This window comes from Xiphias gladius, chromosome 12 (assembly GCF_016859285.1).
Source record: "Xiphias gladius isolate SHS-SW01 ecotype Sanya breed wild chromosome 12, ASM1685928v1, whole genome shotgun sequence".
Classification (NCBI taxonomy): domain Eukaryota; kingdom Metazoa; phylum Chordata; class Actinopteri; order Istiophoriformes; family Xiphiidae; genus Xiphias; species Xiphias gladius.
Window position 1 is genome coordinate 1,826,551 of NC_053411.1, and position 26,883 is coordinate 1,853,433.

Genomic DNA, 26,883 nt, shown 5'->3' on the forward strand with positions numbered 1-26,883 from the left:
ACTTTTCACCCAAACCCGTGTCGCTTCCCTGCTGCGTGATTATAAATGTGTGTAACACTCTCTTCAACACAAGTCTTCCTTCCTCCTCGGTAAAAGCACAATTCCTCATTTTACTGAAATTGCCTCAAACCAATTGTACATTTGTAATTTCCTTTGTTTGTTAACCTAGACACAAAGTGAACAACATACAGTACACTTTATTACGAGTTTTTTTTAAGATGAAAACACATACAGAAACACAATGCATTTTTCCTGAGGTGCCCAGCAAAGTGAATGTAAGTGCGTTGCTCTTTGGAATAGTTAAGCAGTCATTTTGCTATTAAATGAGAATGGTTCTTTGGGAGAACAGCCATAACAGTACAGCAGTGTATTCTGGAGGCATTAGTTACACACCTTGATAGCATAAGTGATGTTTTCAGAGAACTATTGATTTGTGTGATGCTATTACATTTTGATATGGGCTTCAGTGGTGTAATAGTACCTTAAGAGGTGGATATACCTTGTCCCGCCTTATCCATACAGAGGGACAATAGAAGTACCTTTCAAAATAATGAACCTAAAGACATAAAAGAGCTGCCATGTGTAAAGTGGATAATGATGCCCAAATTTTTTGTCAAAAGCAGTAGAGAATATAATTTTTTAAAAAGTTCTAACTTGGATTTAAGGTAGTCAAAGTTGGGACAGGGTTTATATATTCTAGAATTTTGTTCCAGAGTGGCACAGAGTAATGAAATGCTGCTTCTTCATGTTTGAAGTAGTTTGGACTCCAGGGACAGTTAGCAGATGGCTACCTGATGACCTGAGACGTTGAAAAGGGTGTATATTAATAGTCAGAGATGTTTTGTGGTCCCAGACCAATGACAAATTTGAGCAGATGAGCAGCAGTAATTTAATATGTATTCTATCTCACACTGGCAGACAACGTGTTCACTTTTGATGATTTGATCCTCCTGGTCATAAAATATATAAATAAAATAAAATTCATTAGAAATCAGAGGTGTACAATCTGATCATTATCCTAGTCTCCCTATTCACAATCATGTTACTCTTGCTGTAATACAAATTACAAGCTACCTTGGAGGAACAGTGGTACCACCATTCCTTGTCTAAACATAGGCATCTACACAGTCAAGTCATTCATAAAACGTATGAATGGTTTCCACATCTCAGTTTTCCTAATACTTTGCAAGATATTCACACATTTGGCTTTCAACAGACAAAAATTAATTAGTGTGTGATTCTGTAGATTTATTGAGAAATCTTCAGAGTTTATACTATATGTAACATATGTAATTTTTTATTGGCTGGACCTCAACAGCCAGGGCCAGACCTATAATTGCGAATGTCTGTGACTGACTGAGTGACTGACTGAGTGCGAGATAAAGTTAGACCATTGGTCAGCCGAATGCTGTGTGACTGAGTGCTGGGTTTCCCCAGAGTTGTTGCTCTTTCAAAATAAATAGGTACAAATGTCATCAGGGTGTCGTTTACAGGCAGTGTTGCCAACTTAGCACCTTTGTCGCTAGATTTACCAACTTTTCAGACCCCTTTAGCAACTTCTTTTCACAAAAGCACCTAGCGATAGATCAATCAACTTTTTGTACAAACCTCAGCTAGAAAGTCCCAGTATTGCCCCGCAAGCGCGAGGTCGGGCTTCCCAACGGCAGGCACACCTCTCTATGCATCTCATTAAATTGACCGCACGGCAGCTGACAAGGAGCTGAGGGATAATTTTACGGGTAAATATAGCTGAAAACACAGCACAGGTGTTGGCTTTAACTAAAGTGTATGTTGATTTTATCAGATGGCGTTGCAGTTATAAAATTAGGATTTTAGCAGTGCAGAGCACCAGCTTGGAAATGGCTTGGAAGTGACTGCTGGTTAACATGTAGTCTTAATGGGTTCAGTCACTATTTCATACTTGTTCCATCGTTTGGCAACAGAAACAGAAAAACATGTAAATGGGAACAGCTTTAGTGGGAATTCAGCTGCATTAAATGACTGTATATGTGAGCACAAACAGGAGAGAAGGAGAGAAGCAAACAGATAAAAGGTGATCCAGCCATATACTAGGTTTTGACCTAGTCTTGTTTATTTTTTTCCTGTTGCCATAGTGTGCAGGCGCCACGGCCTCTTGCAGACCAAATATCTTGTTGTATTACTTGTTTTCAGCTGTAAAAAACAAAACAAAAACAAAACCAACCTTTCATATGGCGAAAACTGAACTACTGCTTCAGTCATGCAGATTTAAAGACGGTTTTGCTGAAATTCCAAGAACATATCAAGTTTGTTACACGAGGAGAAAATATACTACACTTTCTTTACACCCAAGTTGGATTAATTAATACAAATTAATAGTTTGGGTCAGAGCCAGAAGGCATGTCTCCCCCCAATCCTCCACAGAGATGGTTTACTTTGAGTTTTTCAATAGTAGACAGTGAGGGTTACAAAGTAGTTTTAATTTGGGAATTTATGAAGCTCCTAATCTGTAATCATTTGAAGAAGTATCTCCTAGGAAAGTTATATTTATCTACTAACTGTTGGAATCATCTTTATACAGGTCTCTTATTTTACATTGTCCTTTTTGAATCCCAATATATTGCGTGTTCCTGGTTTGAAACTATCATTTCCCCAAATAGGTGAGAAACAAGAAAATTTGCTAGTTTCATTTCAAAAAGCGTGGGCCTCCTGCCAGGCTAATATAATCCCAATTCCCAGGCTAATTGGAATGGATTATGTGTGTGTTTTGTAAATACTTTTGTTTTTGACGAATTAAAGTATAAGTGCAGTGGAAGTTCTAATGTATTATTCTTTATATCTCTATAGCTAAATGAGAGACAGTCTAGGACTTTGAGGCAGGTGAAGCTTTTATTAAGTGTGGAGAAAAAGGAAGCTTGTAGGGGCAGTGGAAATTCAACAAATAAACAAATTCGATCGTTTTGGGCTTTAGCAAATTGTGACATTTTTCATAATTTTTTAAACATTTAATAGACCAAACAAAAAAATCATTATTTGCAATCCTAGATTGTGGTTGCTTCATGACAGGTTAGGGTAAATTTGGGTGTTGTCTGCATAATTATGGTAAGTGTTTTTATTGATTTTATTTATTTTTTTGTATAATTTGGCTCAATGGAAGCACCTATATGCTAAATAACACAGGCACAGGGATTGAACCTTGGGGAAATCCACAGGTTATGTTGGTTTTTTGGACGGATTGTTGCCAAGTGAGGCAGTATAGGTGTTGTCCTCAAAACAGATGCAAACCAATCATCCTGAAATCATGACCTGCTGAGTATGTCTGCTTTTTCTCTCATCTGTTTATGACTTTTAGATATCTTGCCTTTTAGATAAATATTCATGCACAATCATGATGTATAATTCATAATGGTAATTCAAATGCTGAAGTTTGGTCAGTAATAACAGAAGCCACTAAAAGCAGAGTTAGACTTCTATGAAAACTCATTTAAATGTGAGCACTATTTTAAACATCAAATATATAGGCACACATAAAGTGTATTACAGAGCAATGTCATGAAAGACTTGGGAGTTACTGACCGGATAGGACAGGAGAGTTAGATGATTGGCTCTCGCTGTGACTTTTGTCATTCTTCTGGCCCTTTGAATAACGTTTCAGAAGACGGAGATCCTAAAAATGAGTTGCTACAAGATTTTTCTTTTAATCAGGCTGTTGGTTGTGCTAAAATAAAGTGTCCTCAATGCCCAGTGAAAAAAATGCAGCTACACTGCTACACTGCCCACTTTTGGTGCTTTATGTTTGTACTCCAGGAGTTGTGAATACAGTTTCTCAGTGTACAATCTCAGTTTGGGAGGAAAACTGACATCTCTCCCGTTTCCCTGTCTAACTTTCTCTCCACGTTACCGTCCTATAAACTTTCCAGCACCATACCCAGTTTCATAAAATGTCCCCAAAGTAGGTTAAAGAAGAAGAAGGAGAAAAAAAACAAACAAAAGAAACATGATCCATTCACATTCAATTTGGCACTGGATGGCTAGGAAAGCGTATGTTGTACCATCTCAGTTCTCTATAGCTCCACACTGGGCATTAAACCCAGGGGAAAGAAGAAGAAGAAATTCATCTCTTCAGTAGGACTGGGCATACATGATATGGAACAGTAAAGCAGCAACAATGCAAACAGGGCCAGAGCTGTCATTATAGGCAGCATCTCTTGTCAGAGACAATGCAAAGATAGATGGTAATAGGCCAAACAGAGGTGGGTTTAAATCCGTTTACATAAAGCAGCTGAATGCCCCCTGCAATTGACATTAGGCACTTTATCTCTTTCTTTTTTTTTGTCTCCCTAGAAAGCACCTCTCTGCTACTTTTACAAAGTGAATCCACACTTTCATTTCTCAAGAAGATAAAGTATTTGCTGTGTATTATTCCTCCTTTTTCTGCTCACTTCTCTGCCCCATCCTCCTTCTCTCTATCTTCCAGCCGTTGGTGTAGCTGTCAGATATAGATCATCCCTCTCATTGTTTCCCCCAGCACCCTGCCATGATAGCTCACCGGGCAAGTGTTGGGTGTGAATGCGAATCCTCTGGCTTTCTTTCGATGTTGGCTGAGAGTCAGGCTCCACGAAGAAAGAGAGTAGATAAAAAAATTAATAATATGAATGTAAGAGGTGTGTATATGAGGTACAGAGAAGGACAAGCTGTTAGTCCTCGAATGACTGAACAAAGAGTAAAACAAGGACAGATTGTTTGGACAGGATGTGTTAAAGAAGCCTGAATATACACTGTGCCACATATATATCCGTGTGTGTGTGTATGATGCGTTCGGTGGGTGCTTTTTTAGTATGCTTTTTTGCTAAGTGTAAGCATGTTTTTCTGCAATGGAAAAATTATTTTTAAATGCAGTGAAAAACTGAAGAGAATGTTTCACATAAGTCTTTATCTGATCTAAGAATATGTTAGTGAATGGAGTTCTGTCAGTATTTAAAACGCATTGTAGCTCTTAGGTGTCATTAGTCCACTAACAAACTTAATAAAAGGTCAAAAATTAGACTGTATCACAACATCATATCAGAGATGGCAAGAGTTGAATGGTCCATGTTTGAATTAAGCTAAAAGGGCAATATAACAAATTACATGTGGTATCTAGCCATGTAGATGGGTTTGCTTGTATTTGTCCAGGGGTTGTGATATCTTCCTCTGGGGTCATTTTAAGAACGAGCCCCCAATAAAATTAGAGTTCATGGAATTGGAACATCTTATTCCAAAAAAACAAAACCAAACAAAACCCAAAAAAACAAGGTCAAAACCTAGTATATGGCTGGACCGTTTGCTGTTTGCTTGTCTTCTACTCTCTGTGCTCCCCTATACAGTAATTTATTAGAGCTGAATTCCCAATAAAGCTGTTCTCATTTACATGTTTTTCTGTTTCTGTTGTCAGACAACGGAACAAGAAATAGTGACTGAACCCATTAAGACTACATGTTAACCAGCATTCACTTCCGATCGATTTCCAAGCTGCTGCTCTGCCCTGCTATAATCCTGATTTTTATAACAACAACGTTGTCTGACAAAATCCCCAGACACATAAGCTAAAGACAATGGCTGTGCTGTGATTTCAGCTATATTTACTTGTAAAATGATCATTTAGAGAGAAAGCTAGAAGCTCATTCGTGTCTGTGTCCGCTGCCGTGCGGTCAAGAGAGAGGTGTTGGTCGCAGAGGGGAAGCCCGACTTTGCAATTGCGGGGCAATACTGGTGACTCTCTTCTACGGAAAGTAGCTAAGGTTTGTCCGAAAACTCCCTAGATTTGTCGCTATGTGCGAGAAGTCGCTAAATCTGAAAAATTGGTAAATCTAGTGACAAAGGCTCTAAGTTGGCAACACTGCCTGTAAATGTCCCCTGATGATGTAACTGTATGTGCAAGTTCCTTTTGAAAGTGCAGCGACCAATATGGAAACATCGAATGTTTTTGAATGTTTTTGACAGCGTGTTGTATGGATTTTCCAAAATAACAAGGACTTTTTTTTGAAAAGATATGTTGCTGTTTCATTTTGTAAAACGTCATTTTTCAGTGCTGTGAGCACCATAAATTAAATTCCATTCATAACCATTTATTGTGATTTAGGCAGAAATCTCAGAGACAGCTATCTGAAAACCTTGGCAAATAAAACTGAAACTGTCTGCATTGTTAGATACCACTGGAGGTAAGTGAGAAAATATGTCTGTGTAATATGGTGAAACAATGCTTCACTGCCACACTGGTATGTCAGTTGACTTCCAGTGTGCGAGAAAAGTTTGAGAGAGGCTGTCAGAGGAGAGCAGTCCATGCTGCAGAAGCTGCTCTGTCAGCCCATTTAATGCTTCCTAAAACTAGACGTTACACGCAACAGTCCGCACTGTCCAGGTCAATTCAGTCAGTACAAAGCAATGATGAAAAGTGTTTTCCTCAGTGAAGGATGTCTTCTTTCCATAACGGCTATTCACTACAACCCAAAATATTTATACTATTTATGGTCATTTTCTGTGCTTTCTTTTCAAAGTCTACTGCTGCAGTGAATCACTTTTGCTATTGGTGAATGCATTACAAGCCCAAATCGTGTTTTTTGTGGCCTGGACAACATAGTCTTAAGTACATTTGTCCTTCACAGTATTCACAAACATTAGCATGTGGCTATAATTGAAAAGTATTTCGCCGATTTATAGCAAAATCAACGCAGTTTGGATCTTTTGAAATTAAATGGCTTCCACCTAATTTTGTGTTCTCAAATCTTTGGCCACTATTAATCTTCTGACTAACATAAAAAACTTCCGCATCTAAGCATCTGAATTAGGGATAATCACATGGACACAATTCCCAAAGAATAAATGGCAGGCGAAATACCAGCCAGAAAAAAGAGCTTGCAAGATTGTGAAAGCCTTAGTATACAAATATTGGCTTTTTTGTTTGAGCATTTCAATTTTTTTACGTTACGATAAGTTTCCCACCTTTCTCATTGGTCACTGAGGTGTTTAATTTACTAAAGGTGGAGAAAAATTGTTGCAATTATAAAGCTGGCTTCCACAATTAAAGAAAAAACGTGTTGTGACTGTCTACAGCAGAGAAAGCACATTTCTCCACTCTCCTGACCCCTTTTATGTATATATTTGCTGATTTTCTGGTATTTTCTACTGTAATTACCTTCATCTTCAATTCATATAAGGCATATGCTCTTCTTTGTTGCTGCGATGACCTACTTTGCTCATTGAATCATTGGGATCATTGAAGTTTAATTTCATCTAATTTACAGCAACTTAAATTCCGCCTTTGAGTGAAAAAAAAACTGTATGCATTATGTAGTATACTCCAGTGGAGAAATTGCATAAATACCTTTGCCTACTTAAGCAGACAAAAGACAAAACAAGACACATTATCTGGAGTAATTAATTAATTCAAGTGTTTTGGATGTATTTATTAAAGTCGGTGGATGCTTTTTCTGAAAGCTCCTTGAAGAATCACCAAACTTTGATTTTATATTGGCAAGAAAATAAAAACATACTACATTTTGTGGTTTATTTTCCACTTTTTCCAAAATGTTAAAGCTATTTAATATAATCTCATGTAATTGCATGAAATTAGAGTAGCCTACAGCAGGTAAAAGCCTCATAATGAACAAAGACCATGCTGTGTCATATTATTTCAAATTACAGGCTTCCATGGAATATACATAATTTTGTTATTCCATTCATGATCCTTAATGGATATAAATTTTGGCATAGCAGGGATAAATAATATGCAGAAATTTAGATTGTTTTGTTTTTGAAATAGTTCAGCATACAAAGACGCAGGGACAAATGGGACAGGCAGGGTGATGGCATAGCATGCAAGTCCTTGTTTGACCTTGAGGCTGATACTTTGCATTTAGACAGTATGCACCAAAGCCCAGTAATCCAAAAGTAAAGTAATCACTTAACTGAGTGAATATTTAGGGAACTTGGAAGAGAGTGATTTCAAAAAGGAACTGTCAAATGAGGCCGACAGACACTGGATTCTATAGGCTGACATATTTTGGCTGATAGCCCTTTTTTTTTTTTTTTTAGCCTAACCTTAATACACATTTTTCAAAAGAAAAACCTAGAATTTCGTTATGAAAGATTTGTAACCTAGACACAATATGTATTGAGTAGGACATTTTACAATGGAAAAATAAAATTGTTTGTGTTGTCTGCTGGAGAAATTGCTGTTTCTAAATGAACTCCAACATATCTATGTTTGACCTTTTTTGTTATGCACTTACTGGCTGACATACAGTACTGTGCCGAAGTCTTAGGCACTAAAAGTAAAGTGAGGATGATTTCTAAAATAATGAATAGTTCTTATTTATCAATTAACTTCATAAAAAGTGCAGTAAATGGAGAAAACCTAAATCAAATCAATAATTGCTGTGACCACCCTGTGCCTTATATACGTGTATACACGTGTATATATGTATACGTTCTCCTTGGTACACCTGCACACAGTTTTTCAGACATTTTATCTGCTTAGTTTCCCATGAAATAACGAGAGAACAGGCCACATCTGGCCATGAAAGTAATTGTCTGTCAATTCTCCAAATGCTTTTGAGCCTCTGAAAATTAGGGACTATGTATAAAAATGGCTGTAATTCCTACACAGTTAATGCAATACTTTTGTTAAACCTTTTTGAATTTAAAGTTGAAAATCTATACTTCAGTCACATCTTGAGTTCTCATTTCAAATCCATCGCGGTTTTGTACAGAGGCAAAATTACAAAAATTGTTTCACTGTCCAAATACTTATGCACTTAACTGTATCTGTTGTAGGTTGCCATCATACGATAATATTGGCCTGCTGATGTATTGGTCAGCTTCTAACTTAGATACTTTGCCTTTTAGTCCCTAGTTCGGATCAAAATTCCAAAAACATTGAATCCTATCATTCCCATGCTGAAACTCAACAGGGTCCTTTAACAGTGGGTCAGTGGAATTGCTTGTCAGATTGTTGAACGGCATCTTAAACCTCCTCCCCTTCAGTGGTCAGATTTGAGGTCTACATCCAACAACATTTGTAACTATCAAAAACTGACAATATGACAAGAATCTCAATTTCACGCAATGATTGTCCAGGCCTGTGAAGGTGAGAAAGAAGGCGGGGCTACTTCCACCACTTTGCATAGTTACAAACAACTGCAACTACATGATGTTAGAAATTTGACATCTGGAAACCCAAGCCGAAATGACCCTGATGACATCATAAGGTTATTTTCTTAGAAAAGACAAAGGTCCTGCAGAGCCACATTAAACAACTGTTTTCAAAGGCTGAATAGTACTCCCAGTCACTTGTAAATTCACTTTGACATGTAAAATTGCTGGGGTGCTTTATTTTTCTGGAAGTAAGTAGTTAGAATTAGTAATAGCCACTGTGGTTGTAAAAAGATAAGAACAACACTTACAGAAACTCAGTGAAGGAAATTCATGGACACGTCACAGCACTAGCCATACTGTTTGTTGGGCAGGTGATCTCCTGGAATTGCAGTGCGGAAACACACCCGCAATGAGTGTTTTGTATTAACATGGAGAAAGAGAGGTCAGAAGATCTCACAGGCTCACGATGATAACTTCTATCTTAGTTCACTTCTCAGTTTTAGTTGAGAATGAGTGTAAAATAGCAAAGAGATTCTGCCTAATTAGTGGCAAACTTTCCTTAATGACTCCCCAAAGTCCATTGTGGATTACATCATGTAATACAGTTTCTCAGAGCCCTCCAGCTTTGTCAATGTTTTGACTTTAAACTGGGTTCAGACAATGCTCCACTTTAAATGTGGGTTTTAAATCCAGGAAAGAGGGCTGCTGTTCTTGTGGGAGCTGCGAGAGGCTGAGCTTAACCTCTTAACCTTTTTCCATCATGAGATTTTCATGAAGCCACCAACTTGTCGAGGAACTAAAAAACCCACTGTATGGAGTATAACACCTTCTTAAACATAAATTGATTTTCTTTGGAGCCAGTGGCAGTTGTTGTGGAAGATATGTTGAACTGCCTCTCTCAAACTTTGTCCAACTTATCGTTCTCCTGCTTCAAATTGGTTGTAGAGGTCAGAATGCTGTGAAACTTTGAAGCTACTCATTGCTCTGCAGCCTCCGCTTTCCACACAGCCAGATGTAAAACTATCCAGCAGTATTAACAGAGCTGTAAAAGGAGACAAGACAGAGAAGAGGGTGAGGAACATGACATGAGAAGACATGAAAAGAAGCATTTAAAGGATCATTTACCATAGAGAGCTCTATCCTCTGTCTCTGACTGTTAACGGATGCCCCATGGTTGGCGTTTGAGTAGGTGGATAAGATGGTGTATCCAATGAGCTCACTGCTAAACTGGGGAATGACGTTAAGGATCTTGGTTAGAGGAGTGGCCCCTCTCATCCGTTTTGCCTTTCCTTATCCCCTTCCATCCACCCATCCATGCATTCATCCATCCGTCCATCCACTGCTGCCTTATTCTTCTCCCGCAGAATGGGGGAGATCGGCTTATCCAGCACACATATACCACCAGACAGACACCTCACACACATTGTCACACAAAGTGAATTTGAAATTGAAAAGCTTCACCGGAGACTTTGTGGAAGTGTTTTAACCAGAATAAGTGAAGCAATGAACAGCAGTGATTTTTTGGCTATGAGGTTGTATTTTGCATGTACCTGGTGTTCATTAAGCACCCCAAAGCCTCTTCGAGCCGTAGTCATTCATTTAGGGAGGGTTGTGTAATGGAGAGCCCTCCAACGTCTGATGCCTCTGCTGAAGCTATCAGCCAGCTGTTTTCTGCAAAGATGATGCCATAATGCCAGAGTCTCCACACCAATGAGTCATTTTTTGATTGTGGCCGTGAATGAATATTGAATACAGATGTTAATTCTTTTCTGGGTCACATTTTGGGCAACAACCCAAACACTCTCTTGACCCTATCTGAAAAATGGAGCTAAAGACAATGTGAGATATGAATTGTTCTGAAGCTTGGAAAGCTTTTAAAGTGTATCAAATGCTGTAAGCGCTTAGTTTGGACTGGGATTTCCAGGATGAGGTAACATGTACTGAATCCTTCCACTATAGCAGAAAAGCAAACTTGTGCAGCAGCTACTGTATCTGCAGTAACTAGTATAGACTGCTCTATCAGAACAAAGCTCCCTTTTTTTTTCTAGTCTCAGATCAATACTAGACAGTATATATATTCCATTAGAGTACTTGTAAAAGCCCAAGGAAACACTGCAATAACCATAATTTTCCATGTAAACTCAAGTAGAATGACGGGGCATCCATATGCAGATGTGGGGGCTGGGGGGAGGACTACATTGTGCATTGTGCATTCCATTGCGTTGTTATATCTTTGCTGTGCTGCACTGTAAGCAACCATGATCATAGCTTGTAATGTGTGGATAACTCAAGTGTTTCAATACAGCAAGAACAGCATGGGAAAAGGTCTTGCTTACCATGATGACATACTGGGAAACTGAGATCACCCAGGCTGCAGTACCTAAAGCCCCTGGAAGAGTACTGCACCGATTTAGCATTGCATTTCAATAACATTGTCAGACTCATGTTGAACATTTTGAAAAAAATCAAAACTGGTGCAGCACCAGAGATATTGCATGCCTTGTCAAAACCTGGTGCCTATGTTACCCACAAGGCAACTTAATTGCCAACATTTCAGAGATGAGGGATATGTTATGCTAGTGGCAACTAAAGTAGCCTAGAGACTGTATGTGTGTGTGTATGTGTGTGTTATATATATGTGTATGTGTGTGTATGTATGTGTTATATATATGTGTATGTGTGTGTATATGTGTGTATGTATATGTATATATATATGTATATATGTATATGTATATGTATATATATGTGTGTATATATATGTGTGTATATATATATATGTGTATGTATATGTATATGTATATATATGTATATGTATATTTATGTATATGTATATATATGTATGTATATGTATACATGTGTATATATATGTATATGTGTATACATGTGTGTATATATATGTATATGTGTATACATGTGTATATATATGTATGTATGTATATATGTATACATGTGTATATATATGTATGTATGTATATGTATACATGTGTATATATATGTATGTATATATGTATACATGTGTATATATATGTATATGTATATATGTATACATGTATATATGTATATATATGTATACATGTATATATATATGTAGACATGTATATATATATATATTTATATGTGTATATATATACATGTATACGTTTGTGTATATGTATATATGTATACGTTTGTATATATATATGTATGTATACGTTTGTATATATATATATATATGTATACGTGTATACACGTGTATATATGTATACGTGTGTATATGTATGTGTATGTATGTATGTGTATGTATGTATGTATGGATATGTATATGTGTACATGTGTATATATGTGTTTACGTGTTTATATATGTGTGTATTTGTGTAAAAGCAACTAAAAGTAAAGTTAGTCTCTTAAAAGTGGTTGCATAACCACATATTTTGAAGCAGTCACTTTACCCTAATGTTGACATAGCATGGCCCCACACTGAACCAAGATTAGTTGCCCCCTCATATGAGGATGTAATGGAAATACAAATTAGCAAAGCATGCGACATTATGGACAAAATGTGCAGTACCATGCTAGAGGGGAAAACAGATGGACAAGACAGGATCCACATCTCAAGAAACCAGAGACATCCACTTATTTACATTCCACTCTGCTAAACTCATTATTTTTGCTTGCCCCTTCTCTGAAATCCTTGAATGTCACAGAAATGTTTTCCCCTCCCTGTCTGTAGCAATACTAGGCAAAGAACCGCTGACATTTTATGAATTCTTTTCAATGTTATCTGCGGTTAATGTTGACCTTTGCTTGGGGGTTGAAGCATTTGATCTTACTCATCTTGAAGAAACGAGGCTATGAGCTTTTGATTTCCAAAGTCAAATTCACCTCGGGTTGCTCTTTTTATATCAAGCAAATACCACAGCAGACGTTCCCTGTGCCGAGCCTTCGTGGAGGTGTTATTTAGCTATGCAGAATGCACAATACACAAAGTTTGCTTGACAATGAGACAGCTTAATGGATTACTGCACAAACAGAGCGACGAGTGCCTTTCAGGCCCCTGCAGTAATTTAAGGCTTGTTAGGAGGTGACAAGAACATGGCAGAGACCTTTGGTGACTTGTGAGGCTCCCTTACTGTGAACTATTGTTAAAGCCGTATGATTAACTTTTCCAGTGAGTATCTTAGTCCAGTTAGATGCTAGCTAAAAGGATAAATGGCTTAGAGAGCAGTATTGCTCAGTGGGACCTATTAAACCTGTTAATCCAATACACTATTTTTGAGTCAATAAGCATAAAGTAGGATTTCGCGAGATTTTGTAAGCAAAATACACAATATGTACGTATGTATAGTGTGGCTTTCAATCATTTATCATTTATCATTTGTATCATATCCGTGATTTAAGATGATCAATTTAATATTTTTGAAAGAGGACTTTCAGTATTAGAATGAAGAAGCTCTTAAAAAATAAGGTATGTCAGATCTAGTCTTCTACAGCTGTTATTTCAATGTGTCAGATTCATTTACGGCTAGGTATTGGCAGAGACCGATTAGTAAAGGACTTAGATTGGGAATGGGGCCAAAGAAACCTGCTCGGGACATCCATAGTTTTAATCAACCTAACATTTAAGAACTAAAAAAAGTTTAAAAGAATGATATTCAAAGAACTGAAGCTATTTGCTGTGCTGTTCAGCTGCATGACTACCAAAAAACTTTGTACTTCGCTCTTTGCCAATAAAAAAAATTGAGAAGATATTAAAAGATGTGATAAAATATTCAATTGAGAGCTTAACAAATTGGAGAACAGTGCATTCAGAAAACTGTTTAGACCCCTTCACATTTTACACATTTTGTTATGTTGCAGCCTTATGCTAAAATAATTTAAATTAATTTTCCCCCTCATGAATCTACAATGAATACCCCATAATGACAAATCAAAAACAGAATTTTAGAATTTTTTGCTAATCTATTAAAAATGACATATTACAATATTCAGATTTGCTATTACACTTGAAATTTATCACATTTCTCTTGATCATCTTTGAGATTGGGGTTCACCTGTGGTAAATTCAATTGATTGATTGATTTGGAAAGGCACACACCTATCTATATAAGTCTCACAAGACAATGCATTTCAGAGCAAAAGCCAAGGAATGAGGTCAAAGGAACTGCCTCCAGAGCTCAGAAACAGGATTGTGTGGAGGTACAGATCTGGGGGAGGCTACAGAAAAATTTCTGCTGCATTGAAGGTTCCCTTGCCGAGCACAGTGGCCTCCGTAATTCTTAAATGGAAGAGGTTTTTAACAACCAGGACTCTTTGTAGAGCTGGCTGCCTGGCCAAACTGGGCAATCGGGGGAGAGGGGCCTTGGTAACAGAAGTGACCAAGAACCCAATGGTCGCTCTTGCTGAGCTTGAGAGATACTGTGTGAGAAAATTCCAGAAGGACAACCATCACTACAGCACTCCAATGATCTGGACTTTATGGCAGAGTCGCCAGATGGAAGCATCTCCTCAGTGAAAGAAAAGAGAAAGCCGCTTGGACTTTGCAAAAACTCACCTAAAGGACTCTCAGACTGTGAGTAACAATATTCTCTGGTCTGATGAAAACCAAAATGGAACTGTGTGGCCTCAATTCTAAGTGTGTTGTCTGGAGGAAACCAGGAACCTTTATCACCTGCCCAATACCATCCAAACGTTGAAGCATGGTGGTGGCAGAATCATGCTGTGGGGATGTTTTTCAGCAACAGGGACAGGGAGACTGGTCAGGTTTGAGGGAAAGCTGAATGGAGCAATCCTTAGTGAAAACCTGGTCCAGAGCGCTCAGGACCTCAGTCTGGGCCAAAGGTTCACCTTCCAACAGGACAATGACCCTAAGCACAGAGCCAAGACAGTGAAGGGGTTGCTTAGGGACAACTCTGTGAATGTCCTTGAGTGGCCCACCCAGAGCCCTGACTTGAACCAAATCAAACATTTCTGGAGACCTGAAAATGGCTGTCCACCAACGATCCCCGTACAGCCTGACAGAACTTGAGAGAAGCTGCAGAGAAGAATGGCAGAAAATCCCCAAATCCAGGGTCTGCAAAGCTTGCCTCGTCATACCCAAGAAGACTCGAGGCTGTAATCGCTGCCAAAGGTGCTTCAACTAAGTGCTGAGGAAAGGGTCTGAATACATTTGTCAATGTGATATTTCAGGTGTTCTTTTTTAATAAATTTGTAAAAAAATTCTGTTTTGGCCCTGTCATTATGGGGTATTGAGTGTAGATTAATGAGGGGTAAAATATATTTAAAAGATTTTAGCATTTGGCTGCAACATAAATAATGTGAAAAAAAGGAGTCTGAATACTTACTTAGTATGGGATCAACTGAGACAGCCTGAAACACAGCTGGAGTGTTAGTAAGACCAAAAGGCAGGGTACTCATAGTGACCACGAGGAGTGCTGAACACTGTTTTTCACTCAACCTGTCTTTGAAGCGAACTAGATGGTAAGCATTTCTGAAATCTAGTTAGTGAAGATGGTGGGACCCTGTAACAGTTCAAAAGCAGTGGATGTGAATGGAAGGGGGTACCTGTTCTCGACAGTGACATTGTTGAGGGCCCAATAGGCAACGCATGGCTGAAGAATCAAGCCTCATTCAACGGGTTGTGGACCGTTGAAAAATCCATCAAGTTTTTACAGGCCCTATATGTCTCTTTACTGGCCCTCTCTGTGTACCTGTCATTCGGGGTGTGCATGAGAACTTGCTATGTGCATGTCAGTGACTGGTCTCATTGGGCTCACTGACAGATCATTGGGTGTTGAACTTAATAACAAAAGAAATATTGATACCTTAATAAAATGTATCAAAGCAACTTAAGACATTGTAAAAGAAACTTACCTTATGTTCAGTAATGTTGAAGGCTTTGTAATAATGTAATAAAATAATAAAAACTATTTAACTGAATTCACATGATCCAATCAAGTATCAGTAAGATCTGACATTGCTTTTAGGCTGACAATAAAACCTGTGTAAGAAATATTATAATCTCCTGTGACATCTAGCTAAACTTTTATATTAAATAGTCAAAAAATGACGCTATTTATCTATTGATAAAATGACTTAATCCAATTTGGGTAAAAAAAAAAGTTGTAGAAGTTATCATTTCTCTTTGAATGATACATTCTTTGCACATACAAAATAACGCACCGCTCGATACACCTACATCATCAATTCTTCCCTCATGTTCTCGACCCCACCAGCAAAAGTACCCAACAGCCTGGACTCCAGAGTTAAAATTACCATTAGTGTTACGCAGAGTGGAGATCATTTCTATGCTTCTGTGTCTGGCTCCATGAGCTGGTGTGGGTGAGTTGATTGGGACCTGTTGGCACCTGCTTTAAAAACCTTGTGTTATTCATTTGGTTAAAATGGAAAAGATTCATACAAAAGGTTGTTTTACTGTCTTCATTTTTGCTTGGCCAACTGTGTGTTCTTTTATAAGCCCATTACACTCCAGCCTTATATTGTATCGTGTTCTGTCTTTCAGATGATATCAGCTAAATGTTCACCAGAGTTGAAATGAAAGTTCTGAAAGCCCTTCCACCTGTTCTCTTCATTGCTTTCCTGCTACAATAAAATGGTGATGTTCCAGAGTTATCTGTGATAGAATGTATAGCCGCCCTGGCCGATATGTATGAATCATTTGTTTAAATTCAATGTTCTGAGAAGTGCTTTTGTCAGTTTGAAGTGAGCTCATAATGCACCTGACCTAATCTAGTCATCCTGTTGAAGTCTTTGCTCAGTGAAAATGGGAGCCATTATTCCACAGAACTGCACTGGTGCATTGACTCAAATCAAGCCAGTAAGAATGCTGAAACAGAACGCGAGAAAATAATACTTCTCCAGTGACTGTGGCATATTTATTTTCAGCTTTTAATTAGCTTTTATGAAGATAGATATTTGGTGATAGGCCATTGTCACGTGTAGACATGAGACAATGATGGTGCAAATTTGACTTGAATGTATATGGGTTCCTGCGCTCACAGTAACTGAATTGTTACTGAACACTGAGGTCTGTCAGCGGGGGCCACATCAGTGTTCGAAATTACTGGGGAGCATGAGGTGGCTTAGCTCACCCAAGGGGGACCTTAGCTCCCCTGGAAGCAACAAAATTTCGAGTTTGGGGGGTCTTGAAAAACTAATAAATAACCATGAGCATTTCTAATGCTGCAATGAATGATATAGAAGAAATTTATCAAATCAAATTCACATCTAATTGCCTGTCATCGTTCATTTTAATTGAATGTTTGCTACTCTGCCCTGAGCATCTGACTTTATCTTCTTTCACTAATGTGTGTAACATGATCGAAAAATTAGATTACAGATTGAATCTGATAATAAAACATTATAAAAATAAAATATTTGTTTAGGATGTTCGCCAAGTTCATCAATTATTCATGATGCTTGTGCAGTCCACACAGTCATCTGTAAAATGCAAGTAAATGGCTATAATTGATATACTTGTAATAATGTATCAAATTACAATGGAAAAACAATGTGAAAATGTGAAATGGTTCTCTTGTAGTGATGAACCTATTATCAGCTCAATCTGGAGCTCCCCTCAGCCTTAAGGAGCTTTATAGTGAGTTTCAGCTCATCGTGTAGCTGTCCAGTCACACCTTTGACCGTTTTGGGTCACTCTCACCGCTCTCGTGTCGTGTTCAGCTGCAGTAGGCAGCTGTGAGTGAATTTTGGACTTGTCGCCAGGTGGAAACAATGCCACTCCAAATTAATGATAATTTTGATCTGCAACTGTTGGATGTGGAAATAAGCTCAACATATCAACTAAAAGGTGATGAAATGTAATTGTCGTGTTCACAACTTGTTTCAGCTGCTCCCAGGTGGCCAAAAATATCAGATATTGCAGGTTTAAATTTTTTTAGGAGTGCTTTAAACTAATTCAATGATTAGCCACTAATGTTCAGTCATGATTAATATACAGTAATACTGCTGGAGATGGTTTCATGTACATGTGATGAATTCATTAAAATGTTATGTATTGGTCTTGCATACTGATGGCTGCACTGTTGGAGATCCTTGCTGATGTAATACAATCTGGGAACTTACTCGTGTTCTTTGCTGCTGTTGTCAGTAACAGTAACACTTCTAGCACTGCAAATATTTTCTTTATTATAATATTATTATTTGTATTATTATCTGATGGTTATTTTTTTGATTGTTTAGTCAGTGGAGTGTAAAATGATGAGATGGTGAAAAAATACGCATCAAGGCTTCCAAAGCCCAAGGCAATGCCATCAAATGTCTTGTTTTGTTTGACCAACATCCAAAACTAGTAATTTTGCAATTATATATGACAAAGAAAAGCAGAAAATTCTCTCATTTAAGAAGTTAGAACTACAGAATGTTTTGCATTTTTTCCACAATTTTTGCTTGATTTATTGATTGAACAAATAATTGTTTAATCTTTATACAGGTCAAAAGAATTTTGGAGCATACTGGGTATTGATTATATAAACAGGTGATTAAGGAAGTGTCTGGATCTATCTATGGATAGCTGTAGGAGTGGAAATCAGGCTCGTGCATGTGTCAGCTTTCATGATGATTGAGATTTGAACCATGTTTACGAACGGCCTGATAAAGCTGTCAGAAAGAATGCATATGCATATTTTTGCTGTGAATCTACGTATGATTTTATGTGCCTGGCCACAGGAGTTCAGGGTTTCCCCCAGGAATTTGGCTAGCAGACGTGATTAAGACTGGGAATTCATGCTCACTTTAGCCTGGTGTCATTGCAGCATCATTTTTTCTCACTCAATTATGATTGACTGGTCTCTTTGTCTCTACTTTGCCTAACTCAGGATGTTTGTTTTCCCCTCTGATTGATAACAAAGTGAAAGTACGATATAATTGATCAGTCGATCACCTGCAGAGCTAAATCGGACGGATCCTAATGCATCTCATCATGTTATCAATGTAGTTAATAGATGATGGTTTAAACAGTTGCCTCACTCATGAAATACTGGATATTTGCTGTGTGAAGTTACACCACTGTTACACCACATCTACCATGCAATGCCATGTTTACCAGTCTATCTACATTGAAACTGAATAGTTTCCCCAACATGTCACAGTTTACTTTCATTGTAACCCTGTTTGCTTTTTTTCTCAATGGCATAATGACACTACACTGTGCAGTTGGCCCTGTTGATTTCATTGCTCATTCTAACCTCTTAACCGTGAGTGTTTCCGATCTGTGTTGACCCGCCTCATATGTAATGATACAGTCTATGTAAGCATTCCTACATCCTATTAATCTCCCTCCTGTTTTGTGTCCTCCAGGACTGAGGAGGGGAAGGATAGTGACGGCAAAGTGGCTTTCTCAAGGCCGAATCAAGAGGGAGGCTGAAACCTTGACACAGGTCAGATATCTCATCAACCTTTGCTTTGACCTTTGTTTCACTGGCGCTCATCCCGCCACATCAAAAGCAGCTAAACACTACAACTGCCTTGCCTTTGGCCACTGGGTTAACTGTTATGATTAGACTGATATATCTGGCTTGTTACAAGAGTAAAAGTCTAAAGTGTTTTTGTGGACCCAAAAGCCTGCTGTTTAGAACATCTAACAAGATTAAACTGTTGTACAAACCCAGCCACACACAATCATTTTTCCTATTGCTAGAGGCTTACCAGTTGTGAGACCTATTAAGGTCATGGGGGCAAAAAAAAAAATCATATTTTTTTATTGCCAACAGTCAAAAGAACTGGCAGTTTTAACCTAAAAACACTATCAACCGGATATTTACAATAGAGTTCTTAGTTTGTAAAACTGTCCCTAAAAAGTTCCTTATCAGGTGAAGTGCAGCAGCATTTGGGAAAGGTTTAGGTTGGAATAGCAAGGTGTAGCTGCGTCAGTGATGTGACATTATTGGGATCACAATAACAAGCACACAACTCAGACCCACCTGATAGCAAGTGAACAGTTGTCACTAATGTTGCATGATAGCTTGATGAAACACAAAAACAGCACTGATGGCAACAGAAACAAAACAGAGGTTGTAGCATAGTACAAACAATAACTTACAGTCAACATGTATTTGTTTGTTAAATACACAAAAAATTTTGGTTTCAGATTGACTTGATTATTGAAGAAACGATTGCTGATTGTTTTTTCCCTGCCAATATTAAGAAACTAAACTGTAATGCATAATAAAATCTATAAAGGAACTTTCTCATGAACCACAGTGCAACCTAGAACATAGAGCATATACTGTATTAAGTATGTATGTAAAACAGTAGTAAATGCAAAAAAAAAAATAAAATAACGGTAGAATAAAAAAAACAACAACTTTAACCAAAAATTAACATAACTGATACAAAAACCACACAGTCTTACGGGTTGGAGTGAGAACTAGAGTGAATTTTCTGCTGTTTTCTCTGTCTGTTGTAAGGTCTTATGGTCAGAGACCTTAAAGTTCCCATACCAGACAGTGATGCAGGTGGTCAGAATGCTCTCAATGGGGCCTATATTGGACGTAATGAGGATGGGTGGAGGGAAGCTAACCTTCCTCAGTTGATGCAGTAAGTGGAGACACTGCTGTGCTTTCTTGGAGAATAGTGTCACGTGTGAGGTCCAGGAGAGGTCTTCTGTGATCTGCACTCCAAGGAACTTTGTGCTGCTGATCCTCTCCAGAGTGGTGCTATCAATGATCAATGGGGTGTAGTCAGCACGTCTTTCTGAAGTGTGTAATTACCTCCTTTGTTTTTACCATGTTTAGGGAAAGGTTGTTGGTTTTACAATTATGCTGCCACTAGGTTCACCACTTCTCTGTATGCTGTTTCATCATTGTTGCTAATGAGGCCCACCACTGCTGTGTCATAAGCAAACTGGGTGAAGGGCAGATGTAACTGTGTCTTCACTTAAGCGGTCGATGTGGTAAGCAAACTGAAGGGGTTTTGCTTATCAAGTCTGATATGTAATCAGTGGCAACTCACTAAACATTTTACATTTTAAAGATAAAACAGTCTTCTTAATGTCTTCTTCTTTCTAAATTAGATCACTTTGATATTAAGATTACTAGTTTGAATTTACAAACTGGTTGGTTGGTGAAAGCGAACAATTTACACTCCCCTCTCCTTCAATAATTACTGTCCAGAGACCTCTCTGAATAGGATAAGCTTCTCCTCCCTAATTGTTGCAACTTGTTATGTCAGTGATATCTTTTATTGTTGACATGGAGTTGCCTGGCCTTCTCCATCTAAGCATGGACACATGGCTGAGTGCCTTGCTGTACAGATGTCCTTGCTTGGCCTAAACGTTGCCTTGGCAAAAGTTGGTTATGGTTGAAGGGGGTGAGAGGAAAAGAGAGATTGTAGCCAAAGCTTTAGGCATTACACAATGAAAGCAGCCATCAGTCTTATCTGCAGCCTCTGTTGAACAAGAAATCAATAAATAAAACATTTCCATTCTTTCTGACTTGTATTGTAAATGAACTAAGACCAAGAGAAAGGCCTTGGCTGCCAAAATAGTTGCATAAAATACATTCTAAGATAGTTGATTATGTAATATCGAGTCATAATTAATAGACCATTTTCACCACAGAAAATCAAGGTTTTAGTGAGATCCTTCACTGTCAAACATAGGAGTTGATTATTGTTTTATTTGAAGGCCAAATATCCCAAATGTTAATTGTTGTTTTAAAAACAAGCAGCAGTCCAAGCAGTTTGCCTACATAAAATAGTTTAAAATGGGAGGTTTAGCCGTTGGAGCTCCAATCCAACATCTCCATTGCAAATGCGATTTAGATATAGATTGGCTTCCAGGTGTAACTATGGCCTACTGTATTTACTTTAGTTGTATGCACATGCAGTTCTACAGTGCAGTAGATAATTATTGGATTAGATTAGATTAGATTAATCTTGGATTTTGTTTAAAATCTGTCTGGTTGTCTGACAGCTCATGTTCCTGCCCTAATAAATTCATATTTAACATTGTGTAGCACATTCACTGTGTCCCCAGAACCCCTTCGATAAGGGGAGCTGAAGGGAGTTGGCAAAACAAATAAAATAAGATCCAAGTTTTAAAAAACTCCAATTACCCTTTTAGGTAAAACAAAGTCAGTGAATTCTTGGTTTACAAGTTTTCCTTTTTTTTCAATTTAATTTCTTTTCATAATTGTTGGCCTGAAACAGGAAGGACAATGAAATTAGTAAATCTCTGGGTGGAAGCACAAACCTGAAAGAGTGTAAGTATAGCAGCATGTCAGGCCTTTGTCCGTTTATCCTCATTTTCCTTTTGATGATTCACTGCCAGGCTCAGGCCAGCTCTCCCTAAGGGTACCATGTAATTGACAATGATCACTGGAGGCATCTGACTTCCTCTTGTGCATCTTAATGCTTACAATAATGGGACAGTGGAGCCCTGCTGAGAAACATAACCACACAGAATGATTCAGACCCACATATTCATCTGCATACCAGAGTCCTCACACTAACTGGCATGCTAACGAGTGGATATTGATGCTTGACTGGCCAGTGCCAGCATTAGAGGAAATTAAGAGGGTTAGTGTCAGTACAGGAGAGATCAATGGGATTAGAAAGCAATGAGAAACCAATGTTGAGGATTAAAGGTGGTTGGTGGCAAATTTCTAAGATTTCTCCTTTGCATGATCAGAATGTTTTTTGACAACTACACAATAGAATAATTTCTTGCCTTCCCTCCCCTGTTTGAAATGTATCATCTCTGCAATTAGAAGAGAGTCTAAATTTAAAACTTTCTGTCTTTTTAAAGCATAATCTACTTTGTGCACAATGGATGTAAAGCCCAGTAGCAGCAGTTTTGTTTTTTTATTCTTATAGGTCAAAGGGTCACCCAGATTGCATTGTCCCTAGGGCAGGTTAAAGGGTTCAGTATGCTTGAAACAAACTAGTTTGTATGACCTGTTGCGAAACCATGTCTACAGGCAAAAGTATTTATTGTACTGAAAGGCCACAGTCAAAGGTGAGGTGAAAGCCTGCCAGCATATTAACTGCATCACATTGCTTCCCTGATCTCTATCCAACAGCTCTGTGTCTGTTGTGTCTTTGTTGTCTTGATGCAAAGTATCGTACAAATAGAAATAACAGTGCTCACTTTCAGAGTCTCTCCTCAAAGGCATTCACATTATTGCACTTGGTTGTACTCATAAACAGTGAATGCTGAATGATAAGAAAAAGTTTTAACGATGCCGACTTTCACCAGTAACTTAAACAACACGCCCCCACCACCGCAGCCTTTTGTGTTTTTTGACACAGTGCTGTTTTTGGTCCAAAAGCCATCGCAAACATTTGTCCACGTCTGGGGGAGTCAGCGCAAACCGTCCACATGCAGCCAAAATTTGTGACTGCACGGACTGTTCGTGCCGATAGCCCATGTGTTAACGCATCTGCCTATGCAGACATCCAGTGTTTGCATCCAAAGTTTGTGCTTGGGGCGTTTTGGAGAATATCCAGCCTGTAAGTGTTGTTGGTCAAGGATACTCTGACAGATATGGGGGAATGTACCCTACCCTCCAGTTGGGTTCAGTCTTACTAACGGCATGTCCAGAAAGAAAATCACCAAAAACGTGTGACAGAGTCGTTAAGCGGACATCTGTTATTGTAGCATTCACCTTTTTCATACCTTCACCTTTTCATTTTTTCCTACACATCAGAAGCTGTCCAGTATCAGAGGTTTCATCTACCACCATTTCTTCTTAAAACTTCATATTTTGTCTAATGTCCTTCAATTATTTGTCAGGGGAGTTCAAAGATTCACTCTGGCCTCTGTCCCTCTATGCTTTATTTTTTTAATTGCCAGTCCTCTTGGAGCTCATCAGTGTCTTCCTGCCTACCCCACATCTTTACTTTCTGTCTGTCTGATGATTAGTTATCTCTCATCGTGCGAACATGCTTGAGATGGCAATGAAATTCACTGTGGCAAGATTTGGAAGTGCACATATGGTTCCAGACCTGGTGCAGGTGCTGTGAGGAGGGGAGTTGTCTACTGTAGCCTTTTTGCAGAGGAGCTTCTGCATGCACATCTGACAGTCACACTAATGATACTCACTAGGATTCAGCTGGTATGATTTTAGAAAGGTGCCCATTGAAGCACAGCTTATTAAAATCCAAGAAAGAAATTGTTTCCTTTTGAATCAATTAAAGCTAAAGGCTTCCATTAGATAACTGTGTTAGTATTGATTAGTTAATCGTTGAAATATGTCATCAATCAGTAAGCATTATTCTTTATTGTATTTCCCTGGCCTGTATCCAGCCATATATACTGACAAACTGAATGCATTGCAAACACTCAGACTTAGCCCAACAGAAAGATTCTGGACTGCCTAACCATGCTAGGTTTTTGGTTTGATTGTTTCATACAACACAACTCATAATTGATAGTTTTTACCTAACTTCCTCAGAGTACTTTTTTCTATAACTTTTTTTTTTCACAGTTTGGCCTGGCATTTCTCCCCTTGAAACATTTGTAAGGGAACTTTCAAGGCATTCATCCAGCTCAAATGAAGCTGGATGAATGTTATAAGTCTTCTGAGGAAAGACACATTTGAAAGACCCAAGGAGTGTGTGTGTGTGCATGCATTTATGCAAGTTTAATATTTGTTTCAGGACACACTTATTTTAGACGGAAGGCTCCTTCACTGTCTTTGGATTTTTAACCAATATTTATACGGGAAGGTCAGCTGACATATGTGCAACATGTACTGTAGTTTCATAATTCCTACAGGCGAAGGAATGTATTTAGAATATTTATGTTTTTGGCCACAATTTATGAAAGTGCACATTGCTGTTCTCAATAGGTGGTTGTGAAGTGAAGGTGATGATTTTGGATGAATTACTGTATATCATCTCAGTAGTTCCTGCAAATACTTTTGTATGTTCACCATCTTTCTCAGAAATAAAGTGACCCCATAATTTATATATTCTTACTTCTGCTGATCTAATCCATCCAGGCAGGACAACAGACAATTCTGCAACCATTTAGTGCCATCATTTTAAAAATTATTCATTTGTGCAGTATTTGTGCATGGTATGTATGGGATGGTTAAGGACAAGTAAAGAATAGATTTTATATGAAATGTATTATACAGGATAAATCCCTTGAGATGTATCATCACATTTTCAAAGGGGTCCTAGCAAACACTCGTAAAACAAATGGAAAACAGAACAGTACAAGACACAATGAAAGATATCACAACAATGACAAAACAAACAAAATAAACAGCAAACAGTGAAATGATGACAGAGAGTGGGTATTTACAAGTAACTTAATCCAATCAGAAGGAGCCTGAAACATAAAAGCTTTTTTACCAACTTCCTTAGATTCAAAGGGGACTATAAAAAGGATCTGATCAGATCTTTTTAATGCATAATTTGACGTAAAAGGAAAAAAAAAAATGTTTTAGACGATAAGGATAGCTAAAGTTTACGCAGCAAGTAAATTGGTACCAGTGAAATTGAAATCTTATATCAAGAGGGAGCCATCTGACACTGTCTAACATTGTGAAGTGGTGTGGTTAAAAAAATAAACAAGAAAAAAAAAAAAAAGCAGCAACCTGGTATAAATCTGAAGAGTCTATTTATATTGTATCAAATTGAGGGGACAAGATCAGTTTTAGAAGCATTCTGGTAAACAATGTCAGAATAGTCCATAGTTGTGAAACAAGTCTCTTTCTAAAATTAAAAGTAAAAAAATGTCACGAATGACACAGAACATCAATTCCAAAATTTACTTTTTTCATGACATGATCAGTGTTCAATTTAAAGGTATGTTCAGAGTCAATCCACACACAGATATTTATTTTTTTCCACGTTCTGAAGCAATGTACTGTTATTACAAATTAGAACCAAAGAGTTGGATTTGGAGTTGAAGTTTTGTCAAGCACCAAGAACCATTTAGTAGGTTTTTTTGTTTTATTGAGCAGTAATTTGTTTAGCTGACAACCAAGCTTTAAAAAATATTAAAGTCAGATTGTAGGACCTCTTGAATTTGGGATATAAAAGTTCATATATATGTATATATATGTGTGTGTGTATATATGTATGTGTGTGTATATATGTATTTGTGTATATATATATATCTATATCTATCTATATATATATATATATACGTGTATATATATGTGTGTATATGTGTATATATATATGTGTGTGTATATGTGTGTATATATATATATGTGTGTGTGTATATGTGTATATCTGTATATATATGTGTATATCTGTATATATATGTGTATATGTGTATATATATGTATGTGTATATATATATATATATGTATATGTGTATATGTATGTATATATGTATGTATATATGTATGTATATGTGTATATGAATGTATATATGTATATGTGTGTGTATATATGTATGTGTATATATGTATATATATGTGTGTATATGTATATGTGTGTATATATATGTGTATATGTATGTATATGTGTGTATATATATATGTATATGTATGTATATGTATATGTACAATGTATCATCTGCATATAGTTGTGCACAACAATCAGAAAAAGAGTGGGAGATCATTAATAAAAATAGGGAAAAGGAGTGGACCTAAAGTACAACCTTGAGGCGCACCTCTCTGCTGAGTAATCAAATCTGAACACCTTCCTTTCTGTTGTGAAGATACAAATTAAAGCACAGCAATACATGTTGGGAAAGACCAGTAGCATGAAGCTTGTCCAAAAGAAGATAGTGGTCGACCAGATCGAAAGCTCTGGTGAGATCAATAAATATTGCTCCTGTCAGATGACCACGAT

At 37.7% G+C, this 26,883-nt stretch overlaps 1 protein-coding gene across 1 annotated transcript in view; it reads left to right on the forward strand.

Moving 5' to 3' along the window:
• Positions 1-26,883, forward strand: part of adam19a (ADAM metallopeptidase domain 19a) — a 206,338-nt gene that overhangs the window by 12,792 nt on the left and 166,663 nt on the right. Inside the window, exon 2 of the mRNA XM_040140979.1 lies at positions 19,426-19,505. Within this exon, the coding sequence (XP_039996913.1) occupies positions 19,426-19,505 (80 nt within the window). The remainder of the gene's footprint in view (positions 1-19,425; positions 19,506-26,883) is intronic.